This window comes from Bos indicus, chromosome 21 (genome assembly GCF_029378745.1).
Source record: "Bos indicus isolate NIAB-ARS_2022 breed Sahiwal x Tharparkar chromosome 21, NIAB-ARS_B.indTharparkar_mat_pri_1.0, whole genome shotgun sequence".
Lineage (NCBI taxonomy): Eukaryota > Metazoa > Chordata > Mammalia > Artiodactyla > Bovidae > Bos > Bos indicus.
This window is the reverse complement of record NC_091780.1, coordinates 21,997,250-22,012,473: the sequence shown is the minus strand read 5'-3', so window position 1 is coordinate 22,012,473 and position 15,224 is coordinate 21,997,250. Positions and strand designations below refer to the sequence as shown.

Sequence of the window (15,224 nt, the reverse complement as noted above, 5' to 3'; positions counted from 1 at the left end):
GGGCCGAGCACCGCCCCGCGCCTGGCGCGCCCTCTCCTTGGCCCCGCCCGTTCCCCGCCCCCGGCCTCTGACGCAAGACTGGGGCGGGGCAGCCGGCGGCGGATTCCCGAGCCTCCACCCACCCTACTCCAGAGACTGCGCCTGCGCGCGCCCGGGACGTCTGTGGCGCGATGACTGTGAGTGGTCCAGGGAACCCCGAGCCCCAGTCGGTCGGCCCCGGGGTGCGTACCCATTTACCCATCCCCCTGGGCTATCTCCACTTCTCACCTGCTCGGGCGATTGCCGGGCCGCCTCCTCCCTCTCAGTTTGGCCCTCCATGGGACTCGCCCACGACCCTCAGCGTCCTCTCCCAGTAGCTCCGCGACTCACCCTGAGCCCACCTGCGACGTTTCCACGCGTTCCCTCCACAGGCTAGCTCAGTGGAACAGCTGCGGAAGGATGGCAACGAGCTGTTCAAATGCGGGGACTACGAAGGTGCCTTGACGGCCTACACGCAAGCCCTGGGTCTGGGCGCAACGCCCCAGGACCAGGCCATTCTGCATCGGAACCGGGCGGCCTGCCACCTCAAGCTGGTGAGGGAGCCGGCTGCTCTTCCCCTCGCCTGCCCGGGCCTCTTTTGCCCACCCCGCCGGTGCTCGGGCCCCCACACTTGTCACATGGCCTTTGGGCCTTTAGGTGACTCGAGAACAACCCTGTTGCCCAGTTTTGCCCGAAAAAGGAGATGACCAGCAACTCAAGCCCTGTTCTTTCTGTTTCAGGAAGATTACGAGAAAGCAGAAACAGAGGCAACCAAAGGTAGGGGAATGAGGGCACTTGGGTGGAGCCGTGGGGCTTCTGGGGTGGGCAACCCTCACTTTTTCCTTTTCCTTTCACCCCTAAAACACATCTGCCTCCTTTTTTCTCTTCCACTTCCCTGGGCATCTCCTTTTCTGCAGCTACTCTGACCTTTTCTGAGGCTGAAATACTGAGCCCCACATCCGTACCCCCACCTTCCTCTAGCCCTCGAGATCTTTCCCTACTGCTCTTGCTGGAGATGGTGGCCTCTCGGGTGCTGACAGAGCTCCTGTTTGTGCTCAGCCATCGAAAAGGACGGCGGGGACATCAAAGCACTTTACCGAAGGAGCCAAGCCCTAGAGAAACTGGGCCGCCTCGACCAGGCCGTCCTTGATCTGCAGAGATGTGTGAGCCTGGAGCCCAAGAACAAAGTTTTCCAGGAGGCCCTGCGGAACATCGCGGGCCAGATTCAGGAGAAGGTATGTGAGTAACTGGGAGAGCGAGGCATTGACCAGTGGTAGAGGGGCACTGGAAAGTGGATCTGGAGCAAAGGTATAATCACATATCTCTGAAGAGGGGATACTGATGGCAAATGACCTTATAGAAGGATGCACAACCTTGTCAGTGGTTGCGAAAAAGCACATTGAAAGAACAGCAAGGTGCTATTCTTTTCAGTGATCTGTTTGGCAAACATTTTTTAACGTTAAAAAAAAAATGTATTTATTTTTGGCTGCTTTGGGTTTTAGTTGCCGCACGCAGGATCTTTGATGCATTGTATGGGCTTCTCTCTATTGGTGCGTGGACTCCAGAGTGGGCGGGCTCAGTAGTTGTTCGTGGGCTTAATTGCCACTCTGCATGTGAGATCATAGTCCCCTGACTAGGGATCAAATCCATGTCCCCTGCATTGGAAGGCAGATTCTTAACCACTCGCCACTGGGGAAGCCCCGTGTGGCAGACATTTTAAAGTTCGTACACATTGCTAGAACGAGGGAGACAGACAGTTATAGGGTGAGGTTGGGGGGATCGTGGGCTTTTTCATGACTGCTTCCAGCTCCTTTGGGAGTCCTTTAGTACATCTGTCAAATTTGAGCATATACTGTGATTCAGTATGTTTTCTTTTTGCTGTCTTCCCTAGAGAAGCCTCGTCCATGTATGCAAGCAGGTGTGTGTATGTTTGTTTCAGCCTCGTTCGTCGTAATGAAAAATTGGAACTTGCCAAAATGCCCAGCAATAGGGGAATGGCTAAACAGATTGAGTCACATCCTTATTACAGATACCTACGTGTAGTTATTGAGAATAGGCAGGTGGTTATGCAAGGACGTGGAAAGCGGACAGTGTGACATCATCTATGTTAAAACAATCCCCCGTATGTGCACCCAAAATAATACCATGTTTTTTTCCATGGGTACACTTGGGTATGTCATTACAAAGGAAAATCTTTTAAAAGAGAGACATCACAGTGATAACAGTGTGACTGCTAGGGAGAGGAACGGGCTTGCAGGGGCTTTTCAAAAGAGATTTTGCTTCACCTGTTCATTTTTTAAAATAAAGAGACGATGTTTGTATGATTCACATATTTAAAAATTGAGAAGAGAATCTAAAGAGCATCATTAACTATTTTCAAGTTGGAATTAGCCTGACAATTAGGTGTTAATATGCTGACCCAGTGGAAGCAAGTAATATGACGGCAGACACCTTATCAAAAGATTGAGACCTGGGGAAGCAAATTATTTTCCTCTCAGCGTCAGCTCTGTTTGATCTGCAGGGGCTGCCTGGAGCTCTGTGTTGAGAAGGATTAGGAAGCAGGTTGCCTGGGCCTAGGAGGGGACGGATCGGTGGTGTCTGCCATGGATGCAGGAGGGGCAGTGGGACACACGGGTTAGGCATGTGCGCTATCCACGCCCAGAACCCCGGGGAAGGAAAAGGCCTAGGATGAGGTTGGTCATCAGGTTATTTTAAAAATCCATCAAAAAGAGAATCCTTGACCTAAACAGTGTATCAGCAACTTCATCATGACTTGCTGGCTCCCTTGCAGGAGGTATAAATGCCGATTCAGTGCCATGGGCTGTGCACCCGGACTGCCACACAATGCATGGCCCCCTGGGAGTGGGTTTTCTTGTGGCTAACAGGACGCCACCCTTCTGAATGGCACTGCCTTCAGCATCGGCACCACTCCCTGCTGCCCAAGGAGGAAACAGCTCAGAGAAGGAAATAGCCCAGGGAAGTTTGGGAGAGGCTGCCAGGCGAGTCTCTTCCTGACCAAGGTAGCTGGGTGCGAGACCTGGGCCCAGACATCCATGCTGTGCCCTCTGGAGTCAGGAGCCAGGCCTGGGGAGGAGCTGGAGAGAACAAAGAGGAAATGAGTTGTCTGGGCCCAAGAGGCATTTGCTCCCATGCTTTGCTGGTTTGTCGTAGGTGAGATACATGTCCTCAACGGATGCCAAAGTGGAGCAGATGTTTCAGATACTATTGGATCCACAAGAAAAGGGCACCGAGAAAAAGCAAAAGGTAGAGATCTGGGCGAGTGGGGCAGAACTCCCCTAGTGCTGCCCAGCCCTCCCTGTGTGTGTGTGATGGCCAGGAGCCCCTGCTGGCCTGGTCTGCTGGCACGTCACTCCTTAGGTGGTGCCGCTGGGCTCCCAGAGCCTGAGTGGGGGCGCAGAGGGCCTGGAGCCTCAGTGTGGGCCACGGAGAGGGAGCCGGTGTCCCTGGAGCACCTACTGGTGCTCAGGTCTCATGCCAAGAGCCAGGTGCACAGAGGCGTCTGAGTCACAGACTCTGCCTTTCAGGCTTTGCCAGGGACTTAAGACTCCATTTATGCTAACCATCAACTCCCAGAGCGAGCTCTTCCCTCTGCCTCCAGAGGGGGAAGCTGATGTTCAGAGTGGTGAAGTTCATGGCCAAGGCCCCCGAGCTCAGGGGCAGCAGTGAGGTTCAGGTGGTCTTTTCTCTCCATGCCGTGTTCCTGTCATGATGTGCTTCCTTTGACGCAGGCATCTCAGAACCTCGTGGTGCTGGCCCGGGAGGATGCTGGAGCCGAGAAGATCTTCCGGAGCAACGGGGTTCAGCTCTTGCAGCGCCTGCTGGACACGGGAGAGCCCGATCTGATGCTGGCAGCCCTGCGTACCCTAGTCGGCATTTGCTCTGAGCACCAGTCACGGGTGGGTGTGGCGGAGGGTCTAGCTACTGTCTCTGACAGTCTGTCTGTCCATCCACTCACGTGGGCTCTTAGTTCCCTGACCAGGGATTGAAGCTGTGCCCCCTGCATTGGAACCACAGAGTCTTAACCACTGGACCCCCAGGGAAGTCCCATAGCTCTCAACTTACAAGGCAAAGTATAAGGAGACACATAACAAGAGAGACAACATTAAAATGACAAAAAGACCAACATGATTTGGGACAAAGTGAGGCCAAGAAAGAGTGTAAGCAGCCCGGGGACACCCTGAGCACGTGTATCAGAAGGCTCACAAGTGTCGCCCTCGGCTCTTCTCAGAGGTGCCTGGTCACTGATGCCCTCCTTGTCCGTGTGGTAAAAGCACGCTGCTTGCAAAGAACAGGGCACCTGTCCTTCCCTCGCCACCAGGCTGGCATTTTGCTTGGACAGGGGTCCTCACAGTGTGTGACGTGGTGGGTCATGTGACCCACAGCGTCTTCACCATCGAGTCAGTGACCGGATATGCAGGGCAGGACCCTGAGATGGTTCTTCGTGGAGACTGTGGGTGTCCCACACACATGGTTCAGCCAGCACAGCCCTGTCCCAGGCTGGTGTCAGCAAGTCCCTGCTCTGGCTCTTGCCTGCACCAGCTGGACTCGGGGAACAAGGACTTGACCCTCAGTAGATTTTAGAGGAGCCCACAGTTCTAGATCAGGGGTGGAAATGTGAAACATTCTGTGAAAACTAGTCAGGCCAAGATCGGGCTCTGTTTCTGGGTCTCCCAGAACTAAAACTGGTAAAAGCACGTGAATTCTGCCCACCTCCTGCAGCCTTCCTGGGATCCCTTTGGGATCTTAGTTTCCCGATCAGGGATTGAACCAATACCCCTTGCAGTGGATACTCGGAGTCTCAACCACTGGACCGCCAGGGAGGTCCCTGGAGTGTTTTCTTTAGGAAGCCCTCCCAACAAGAGAATCCGGGTGTCACCCAGGTCTCACCCTCAGGCAGACCCACTGTGCCTTCTCGGGGAGCTGCTCTTTCCACTCATGTTTTCTCCCCTCTGACCACCCTCTGCAACCCCCAGTTAGGAATCACTGAAGCTGCCCTTTGCCAACTGGAAGCTCTGTCCACCTCTCTCCCCCACCAGACAGTGGCCACCCTGAGCGTGCTGGGAACCCGGCGGGTGGTCTCCATGCTGGGCGTGGAAAACCAGGCCGTGTCCCTGGCTGCCTGCCACCTGCTGCAGGTTATGTTCGATGCCCTCAAGGAAGGTGTCAAGAAGGGCTTCCGAGGCAAAGAAGGCGCCATCATCGTGGGTGAGTCGGTGGAAGCCAGTCTGTGTCCTGTATTGATGTCTTTGGGGGGAGCAGCCAAGGTGGCTGCACCTGCAGTTTGTTCGGGAGAAAGGCTTGTTGACGGTATCTCACTCTAGGTTCTAAGGACCTGGGGCACCTCTGGGGTAGGCTAGAAACCAGCACCCAGCTGCAGGTCCCCTCGCCCTACCAGGGAAGTTCAGAGTCAGACGGGGCTGGGCCACTGCAGAGCCAGTGAATGTCTTCCTGTTGCCAGATCCCGCCCGGGAGCTGAAGGTCCTCATCAGTAACCTCCTGGAGCTCCTGACGGAGGTGGGGGTCTCGGGCCAAGGCCGAGACAATGCCCTGACCCTCCTGATTAAAGTGGTGCCCCGGAAGTCTCCCAAGGACCCCAACAACAGCCTTACCCTCTGGGTTATCGACCAAGGTAGGTGACAGAGTTTGAAAAAGAGAAAGGTACTTCCCTGGCAGTCCCATGGTTAGGACTCTGCACTTTTACTGCTGAGGGCCTGGGTTTAATCCGTGGTTGGGCAACAATGATCCCATGTGGATCCCATGTGGCACAGCATATACATAAGTAAATAAATAGAAATACAGATAGATAGGGCTTCCCTGGTGGCTCAGATGGTAAAGAATCCTCTTGCCGATGCAGGAGACATGGTTCAGTCTCTGGGTTGGGAAGATCCCCTGGAGAAGGGAATGGCAACCCACTCCAGTATTCTTGCCTGGAGAATCTCATGCACAGAGGAGCCTAGTGGGCTACAGTCCTTGGTCCTTAAGAGTTGGACACGACTGAGCAACTCACAGTTATTGGCCATATGCTTATAGGTAGGTAAATAAATAGACCAAGCATATGTGTGGCATGCTGCTCGGATGGCTGGGCCTGCGCGACCCCAGGAGCGACTGCACCCAGCACGTGTGTCTGCGCCGAAGCCACATGTGCCCCATGCTGGACGCTTCAGCCGTGTGCGTGTGTACCCGCCCACACGTCGAGCAGGCCCGTGAGCAGGTTAACAGGGAGGCTGGGCCAGCTTTCTGTGTCAAGTTCTTTTCATTGCGTGTGTGTTACTTCTGTACACGGGGGGAAAATCCTTACAGTTTAATATAGAAGTTCACACTTCTCCTTTCCCTAAAGAAGTATAAGGAAAGGTTGGCAGAGTCCCAGTGTGAGCACGCCTGTTGGGTGCTCATCTTTTCTTGTTATCCCAATGATCCTATGAGGCATGAGGTTATTTTCCCTGCAGTTTTGCAGCTGTGAGGAACCTCCCAGCTCCAGAGCATCCAGCTCCACAGGCAGGGCCAGCCCACAGGCCTTAAGTTCTGAGGTCCTCTGCTGACCCCAGACCTGCCCTCCCGCAGACAGCGGGTCCGCCAGCCCGATTCTGTGAGCCTGCCTGTACCCTGTGAGCTCGTGCGAGCCGAGACCTCTTCCCTTTGCCCATTGGGGTTGGAACTCATGTTCTGCTGTCTGAATAGGGTGTCTTTTCAGGTCTGAAGAAGATCCTGGAGGTGGGGGGCTCTGTGCAGGACCCTCCTGGGGAGCTCACAGTGACGGCAAACAGCCGCATGAGTGCCTCCATTCTGCTCAGCAAGCTCTTCGATGACCTGAAGTGTGATGCCGAGAGGGAGAATTTCCACCGACTCTGTGAAAACTACATCAAGTAAGGGAGCCCTCCTGTAGCCAGGGCTCCCTCGAGAGCGCTGACTCTTTGGGGAGAAACAGCAGTGAAAGGTTTCCCATCAGAGAAACGGCCTTGGGGAGGACTTGTGAGAGTCAGAGCGGTCCCAAGGGTCACTTGTTGTTTCAGAGTCCCTCTGCAGGGACGTTCTTTTTTATGTATTTATACACTGCTTAGCGTATCAGATGGAGAAGGCAATGGCACCCAAGTCCAGTACTCTTGCCTGGAAAATCCCATGGATGGAGGACCCTGGTAGGCTGCAGTCCATGGGGTCACTAAGAGTTGGACACGACTGAACAACTTCACTTTCACTTTTCACTTTCATGCATTGGAGAAGGAAATGGCAACCCACTCCAGTGTTCTTGCCTGGAGAATCCCAGGGACCGGGGAGCCTGGTGGGCTGCTGTCTATGGGGTCACACAGAGTCGGACACGACTGAAGCAAGTTAGTAGCAGTAGCAGTAGCGTATCAGATCTATTCACCGACCAGGGCTCAAACCCATTCCCCTTGCTTTGGAAGCACAGTCTTAATTACTGGACCGCCAGAGAAGTCCCCAAGGATATTCTTTCTTATGTCAGTTCTCCTCCAGTGCAGCTGGCTCATTGCTAAAGAATCTGCCGGCCAGTGCAAGAGATGAAAGAGACACAGGTTCAATCCCTGGGTCAGGCAGATCTCCTGGAATAGGGAATGGCAGCCCACTCCAGTATTCTTGTCTGGAGAATCCCATGCACAGAGGAGCCTGGCGGGCTAGGTCCACGGGGTCACAGAGAGTTGGACACGACTGAACACACACAAGCTCCCAAGCTGTCTAGGGCAGCTGGTGTCCTCTAGCACGTGGCGTGCACCGAGCACACGCTGTGTGTCCATCCTGACACACCGGTGCTGCTTCACAGTCCTCACCCTTAAGGGCTGACAGCTAGGAGCAGACTGATGGTGACAAGTTGTGGAGTGAGTGGCCCAAGTTCGGACCTCAGTGACCACAGGGAAGGAGACAGGGTGGCGTGGGTGACAGCCACCTGCGTTAGATGGCAGGTCATTGGGGGTGGGGATGGGGCTCAAATGAAAGCCTGGATGAAGAACCCCGGTGGCTGCCGTCCAGAGGGGTGGTGTCCTGGTCTTCCCGCTGGCAGCTTTTCTTGCTGTTGTTGCCCACATCCTGCAGATGCCTGGCCAGTGGAGGAGGTGGAGGGAAGGGCAGTCTCTTTGTGCTGGCTGTGATGCAACAGCTGCCGCCCTGTGCCCCGCAGGAGCTGGTTTGAGGGCCACGGGCTGGCCGGGAAGCTGCGGGCCATCCAGACAGTGTCCTGCCTCCTGCAGGGCCCATGTGACGCCGGCAACCGGGCCCTGGAGCTGAATGGCGTCATGGAGAGTGTGATCGCCCTGTGCGCCTCGGAGCAGGAGGAGGAGCAGCTGGTGGCCGTGGAGACCCTGATCCATGCAGCCGGCAAGGCCAAGCGGGCCTCATTCATCACAGCCAACGGCGTCTCACTGCTGAAAGATCTGTACAAGCGCAGCGAGAAGGACAGCATCCGCATCCGGGCACTGGTGGTGAGACGGGCAGGCCTGGGCTGAGCCAGCAGGCAGCCAGGCAGGGGGCCCTGGCTGGCCCGTGTCTCACAGTACAGCCTCAGCACATGCTTGGTGAAAATGGGGGATGTGCAGGGCCTTGTCAAAGGGCCTCCCTGATCACTCACAACAGTAAAAAAATCTGCCTGCAATGTGGGAGATCTGGGTTCCACCCCTGGGTTGAGAAAGTCCCATGGAGAAGGGAATGGCAACCCACTCCAGTATTCTTGCTTGGAGAATCCCATGGACAGAGGAGCCTGGTGGGCTACAGTCCATGGAGTTGCAGAGTTGGACACAACTGAGCAATTTTCACTTTCAGGGCCTTGTCAAGGCCAGAGCAGGGCCCTGGCTTCTCCTGGGGAGGAGGAGGAGGTGAGGCTTGGACAGAGAGGACCTCTAAGAATGCAGGGCAGCCCGGGCTGCCCACTGTGGGCGGTGGGAGCGGCTCTAGGAGGAGTTTGGAGGACACTCTAGGCCAGGCAGGTCCGGGGTCTGTGTGAACAGGCTGGGCTGCCAGGCAGCCCCCAGAGCTGGTGGTCTAGGGAACACCTGACCCCTGTGTGCCTGTTGCAGCCCTGCCCCTGGAGGAAGCCGGTCCTCCTCTTTGGGGCACCTTGTCCTGGGTTTCTCCCTCCCATGGGGGTCCTGGCCTTGGCTGAGGCACCTGTCTTCTCCCCACACGTATCTTAGCTCTGCCCGTCAAGAGCTTCCTTGGTGTGAGGTGGGAAGGAATAGAGCAAGTCCCGTGCACATCGGCGGGGGTGGGGCCCGGGCCAGCATGTGGTCAGCATGTCAGTCTCTCCCAGATGCTCTCACGTGGCCACCCTAGCAGCTGGTTCTGTGGGCTTCCCAGGTGGCACTAGTGGTGAAGAATCCGCCTGCCAGTGCAGGAGACCTAAGATACATGGGTTCAGTCCCTGGGCTGGGAGGATCCCCTGGAGGAGGGCGTGGCAACCAACTCCAATATTCTTGCTTGGAGAGTCCCATGGACAGAGGAGCCTGGCAGGTTGCAGTCCATAGGGTCGCAGAGGGTCAGACACGACTGAAGCGACAGCACAGCACAGTCCAGCTGGTAGCCTGGTGGGGGTGTGCCTGGCCTCCAGGGAGCCTGGCAGAGCGCTGGGGGGAGCCCTGCCCTGCCTCCGTCCCTTGGCCAACAGCTGGTTCTCAACCTCTCTTGCAGGGGCTCTGTAAGCTCGGCTCGGCCGGAGGGACTGACTTTAGCATGAAGCAGTTTGCCGAAGGCTCCACTCTCAAGCTGGCCAAGCAGTGTCGAAAGTGAGTGATTTAGCATGGCCGTGGCTCCGTGCCTCCTGGCCAGACCTCAAGAGAAGAGGGGAATCCTCACTGCCCTGTCCTCCCCAGGCAGACCCTCCATGTGAACTGCTTCCATATGTGGTGGGGATGCCCCAACCACTGGCTTTTCCTCCCTGGGTCCTGGGGTGCCCCTCCTACCACTACCCCCGCCACCCCCCTGCCCATTCTGGTAGTCATCAGTGCCCTGCACGCCCCCAGGTGGCTGTGCAATGACCAGATGGACGTGGGCACGCGGCGCTGGGCAGTGGAGGGCCTGGCCTACCTCACCTTCGATGCTGATGTGAAGGAAGAGTTTGTGGAGGATACAGCTGCTCTGAAGGCTCTGTTCCAGCTCAGCAAGGTAGCCCCTGGGTTCCTGCAGTCGTCCAGGGATGCTGACTAGGATTAGAGCCCAAAGGGCTTTCTTGGCAGGTGTGGCCAGCGGCGTTTGTGACAGGGGGCTGGTAGCCCGAGTGACTGCCCTGTGTGGCCTGGGTCTTCTGACCTGCACCAGTGGTTCAGCAAGGGTGCTCTCTTAGGAGGAGTCGGGGAGGTCAAGTGCATGAGCTCCCAAAGTCAGGGCCACCCTGGGGCCGGGGAGGTGCCCGGATTCATCCTGGTGCCCAGGGGGCCCAGCCGAGGGTAGAACTGGGAGCCTGGGCAGCGCTGACCCCGGTCCTGCTCTGCCCCTGGGCTGGCCGCTGACGGCCCGTCTGCCCCCCGCCCCTCCGGCAGTCCGAGGAGAGGTCGGTGCTCTTTGCGGTGGCCTCGGCGCTGGTGAATTGCACCAACAGCTATGACTACGAGGAGCCGGACCCCAAGATGGTGGAGCTGGCCAAGTATGCCAAGCAGCACGTGCCCGAGCAGCACCCCAAGGTGAGGGGGCCCCAGCGTCATGGGGGCCCGTTGACCTGAGGCATCCACAGCAGATGCACTTCTGTTTAAGCGGGTTTCTTTCTCTTTTAATCTTTTTTTAACTTAATTTATGTATTTATGTTTGGCAGCACTGGGTCTTTGTCGCTGCCCGGGCTTTTCTCTAGCTGCGGTGAGCAGGGGCTACTCTTGAGTTGCCGTGTGCAGGCTTCTCGCTGCGGTGGCTTCTCTTATTGCAGAGCACCGGCTCCAGAGCTCAGGCTCGGTAGTTGCGGCGCACGGGCTTAGTTTCCTGCAGCATGTGGGATCTTCCCAGACCAGGGATTGAACCTGTGTCCCTTGCATCGGCAGGTGGCTTCTTAACCACCAGACCACCAGGGAAGTCCTCTTTCCCTTTGTTGTCATGCCCATCAACATGTGTCGTGAGAAGGGTTCCCCTTTCCCCTGCCTGATCGGCTGAGGTCCCTCTGATCAGCTGCCTCCTTCCCCAGGACAAGCCAAGTTTCGTGCGGGCTCGGGTGAAGAAGCTGCTGGCGGCCGGCGTGGTGTCGGCCATGACGTGCATGGTGAAGACCGAGAGCCCTGTGCTGACCAGTTCCTGCAGGGAGCTGCTCTCCAGGTGAGCCTGCCCCCTGCCCATCAGCCTCCCCGCTGCTGATGAAACTACAGAGGGAGCCTTCGCTGGTGCAGTGGGCTCCTGGAGCCAGAGGGGCCACCCACCTGGCAGTCCACCTTTGCTGCTCCCGGGAGTGGAAGGTCTGCCCGCCAGAGCCGCGGCCCGCCTGCCCAGCCTGGCACTCTCCCCGCAGGGTCTTCCTGGCTTTGGTGGAAGAGGTCGAGGACCGTGGCACTGTGGTTGCTCAGGGAGGGGGCAAGGTAAGCTGGCTCAGACTCCTTCAGGATGGGCCGTAAAACATGACTCAGTGGCTGCCACAGCAGAGCTCGGTGTTGGATGGGGACAGAGAAGTGTCATTAGCAGCCAGCAGGAATGTCTTCCTGACGCGTGAGTGATGCTGAAGGGCCCTGGACTTTGTGCCTACAAGGCTCTGAGGGCTCCTGTGTCATTGACCTTCATGGCCCCGTGCTTGGCACAGTCCATGTCTAGCCCTTAATAAGTGCTTCCAGAAGCGTCTGGGTAGCTTGCTGGGAGGCCTAGGAAGTGAGAGGGTGTGAGTGGGCGTGTGGTCAAGCCCCGGGAGAGAGACGGGAGAGGCGAGGGCGGCACAGTCAGGGCCTCGGGCCTCACGGTCCTGGCTGCACCCTGGGTGCTGATGGGCCCGTCCCACAGGCTCTGCTCCCACTGGCTCTGGAAGGCACCGACGTGGGGCAGACTAAAGCAGCCCAGGCTCTCGCCAAGCTCACCATCACCTCCAACCCAGAGATGACCTTTCCGGGCGAGCGGGTGCGTGTCTTCCTGCCCCAGCCCCGGCCTGTCCTCCACCCTCTCAGTGGGCCCTCCTGGCCTTTGAGTCGGGCTGTGGCTCCTCCGCGGGGCCTTGGGGGGGGGTGTGGGCGACCTCTCGGGGACTGGACTCCCATTTGCAGGGCCGGTGGGGTCGGGAGAGCCGGGGCAGGTAGCCCTGATGCATGGGTGCATATGCAGATCTACGAGGTGGTCCGGCCCCTCGTCTCCCTGTTGCACCTCAACTGCTCTGGCCTGCAGAACTTCGAGGCGCTCATGGCTCTAACGAACCTGGCGGGGATCAGCGAGAGGCTCCGGTGAGGTCCACGGGGATGCGGGACCTGGGCAGGGCACCGTGGTTTAGACCATTTACAGTTTTTTTTGTTGTTATTGTTATTCATTTACTTACTTTGTTTTGGCTGTACTGGGCCTAGTTGCTGCACACTGGCTTTCTGTAGTTGCGGTCAGTGGGGCCACTCCTCATTGCGGTGCACAGGCCTCTCTTTGTGTTAGCTTCTCTTGTAGCAGAGCACAGGCCCTAGGGGCCCTGGCACAGGCTTCAGTAGTTGTGGCACGTGGGCTTATAGTTGCTTCTCGGCACATGGGATCTTCCCGGACCAGGGATCGAACCCATGTCCCCAGCATGGCAGACAGATTCTTATCCACTGGACCACCAGGGAAGTCCAGCACTTTAGTTTGGAGAGTACTCCTCAGCTACTTATTTTCCAGACAGGCCGAGAGGCATGACTTGTACAGTGTTCTGCGAGAGGGCAAGGACCTAGGCCGTAAGAGTGCAGGCCCTGGCGTCAGACCAGCTGGGTTCAAATCTTGGCTTTACTGGTTGTTAGTGTGTAACCTCTCAAGTAACTTAATCCCCCTGTGCCTTAGTTTCCCCCTCTGTGAAATGGAATGGTTATATACCTATCTCATGGAGTAGCAGTGGGGAGGATTAAATGAGAAAATACAGGTAAAAGCATTGACTACCTAGATGCCTGACTCCCAGCAGTGTGTCCAAGCAATACGTATTAGCCACGTCACTAATGGTGAGACTATTCAGTCTCAGTCTCCTCTTCTGCAAAGTAGTGGTGATAATCACACGAGCACCTTTACCATAGGACTGTGGTGAGGATTTCTTTTTAAATATTTATTATTTGGCTGCGCCAGGTCGTAGTTGCAGCATGCAGGATCTTAAGTTGTGGCATAGGAGATCTAGTTCCCTGACCAGGGATGGAGCCTGGACCTCCTGCATTGGGAGCATGGAGTCTTAGCCACTGGACTGCCAGGGAAGTCCCTGCGGTGAGGATTAAGTAAGATCGTCCAAGTGCTGGGTCAGGGTGAGTGCTCAAACATTAGATGTTAGCATCGCCATCATCACCCCCAGGTCTCCTAACTCCTAGTTGAGAGCATTTTTCCAAGGTCCCGCGTGCTGTCTCCTCGGCCAGGTTAGAAGACTGGAAACCACTGCCCGGTGGCTTCAAACCTGCGCAGGGCGGTCTCTGCATATTGCCCAGGGAGATCCTTGGCCCAAGTCTTGTTGTATGGGGAAGCGGGGCTGGGAGTGACGGATGCAAACGCTCTGGTGATGCCGACGCTTCCGCCCTTGGCCCCGCAGGCAGAAGATCCTGAAGGAGAAGGCCGTGCCCATGATCGAGGGCTACATGTTTGAGGAGCACGAGATGCTCCGCCGGGCGGCCACGGAGTGCATGTGTAACTTGGCCATGAGCAAGGAGGTGAGGGCTGGTCCAGGCGGTCACACCAGGCAGGCATGCAGGAGTACCTGGCCCGGCTGGGCTCTGCCCCATCTGACTTGGTCCCTCCCCGCTTCTGGCCACAGGTGCAGGACCTCTTTGAAGCCACGGGAAATGACCGGCTGAAGCTGCTGGTGCTGTACAGCGGTGAGGACGACGAGCTGCTGCGGCGGGCAGCCGCCGGGGGCCTGGCTATGCTCACCTCCATGCGGCCCTCGCTCTGCAGCCGCATCCCCCAAGTGGTCAGTGCCTCTTCTTGGTGGAGCCGGGGGAGGTGGGCCAGGAACCCCCAGCCTGCTGGTGGTCGGTTGGTGAAAGGCAGCCCCAGGGTGTGTGGGTAGTGTTCGCTGCCGGGGTTCCCTACTGCTCCGTGGTCACACTGCCCTGTTTCTGGCAGACCACACACTGGCTGGAGATCCTGCAGGCTCTGCTTCTGAGCCCCAGCCAGGAGTTGCAGCACCGGGGTGCTGTGGTGGTGCTGAACATGGTGGAGGCCTCGAGGGAGATCGCCAGCACCCTGATGGAGAGCGAGGTGCTGGAGATCCTGTCGGTGCTAGCCAAGGACGAGGAGACCCCAGTCACCAGGGCGGCCACAGCTTGTCTGGGGAAAGCTGTGGAATATGGGCTTATCAAACCGAGCCAGGACGGAAAATGAGGGCCTGCCTCAAGCACACGCTACCCACTGCAGCACAAGGAGCAAGGACAGACTGGCTGTGGGGCTGGGACGCAAACGCCTGGCCTCTCCTCCCCGGCTGCCCTTTGATGTCCTCTGTTCTGAGTCAGGGAGCATGTTCACAGCCCTGCGCTCCCAGCACAGCCTCCGGGCGCACGCAGCAGGACACTTTTTCCTGCACTACTAAGACAGCTGGGAATGGGGACGGCTTGTCCTAATTCACCCTGTGGGTTCCTGGCATTGGGAAGGACACAGCAAGCAGCCTCACCAGCTACAAGCATCACCTGAACCTGCTAGCAGGACCACTTCTGATCCTCTAATAAAAGCTTGTGGAGGGATTTCATTGTTGTCCAGTGGTTCAGACTCGTGTTTTCAATGCAGGTTCGATCCCTGGTCAGAGAACTAAGGTCCCATGTGCCAGTGTGGCCAAAAAAATAAAAGTGCATGGAACTCAAGTATGTGCTCTGTCAGCGGGCAGGGATGGCTGGCAGTGGGCCAGAGTATGGAGCAGGAGCTGGGCATGACTGAGTAGTATGGGCAGCTTTACAGCAGCACAGCCACCTTTAGGGAAGGGATCAAATGGATTCCTACCCCAGGTCCACTGAGTTGCTTATCCCTGTTAGAGGGTCAAAGGGTAAACATTGGGGGAGCAAATCAGTATTTAGTTACATGGATATAAATGCATTCAGTTCAGTCGCTCAGTCTTGTCCAACTCTTTGTGATCCCATAGACTACAGCACACCAGG

The 15,224-nt window shown here is 56.9% G+C and overlaps 1 protein-coding gene across 3 annotated transcripts; it reads left to right on the top strand.

The window, feature by feature from the left end:
• The first annotated feature begins 45 nt into the window (after positions 1–45).
• UNC45A (unc-45 myosin chaperone A) lies at positions 46–14,826 on the top strand. Of its 3 annotated transcripts, none has more exons than XM_019983779.2 (20): positions 46–176; positions 411–572; positions 759–795; positions 1,078–1,253; positions 3,190–3,282; positions 3,768–3,935; positions 5,076–5,244; positions 5,498–5,668; positions 6,731–6,902; positions 8,168–8,468; positions 9,670–9,764; positions 10,002–10,143; positions 10,518–10,658; positions 11,147–11,274; positions 11,465–11,531; positions 11,944–12,057; positions 12,259–12,374; positions 13,670–13,787; positions 13,892–14,047; positions 14,203–14,826. In XM_019983779.2, the coding sequence occupies exons 1-20, from the start codon at positions 171–173 to the stop codon at positions 14,458–14,460; spliced, it is 2,790 nt and encodes a 929-aa protein (XP_019839338.2). In that variant the 5' UTR covers positions 46–170; the 3' UTR covers positions 14,461–14,826. The 3 variants fall into 3 exon arrangements, with proteins under 3 accessions (XP_019839338.2, XP_019839337.2, XP_019839341.2); XM_019983778.2 differs by having other exon boundaries at positions 100–221; XM_019983782.2 differs by lacking the exon at positions 46–176 and having other exon boundaries at positions 470–572; positions 1,000–1,253.
• Positions 14,827–15,224: the final 398 nt, after the last annotated feature.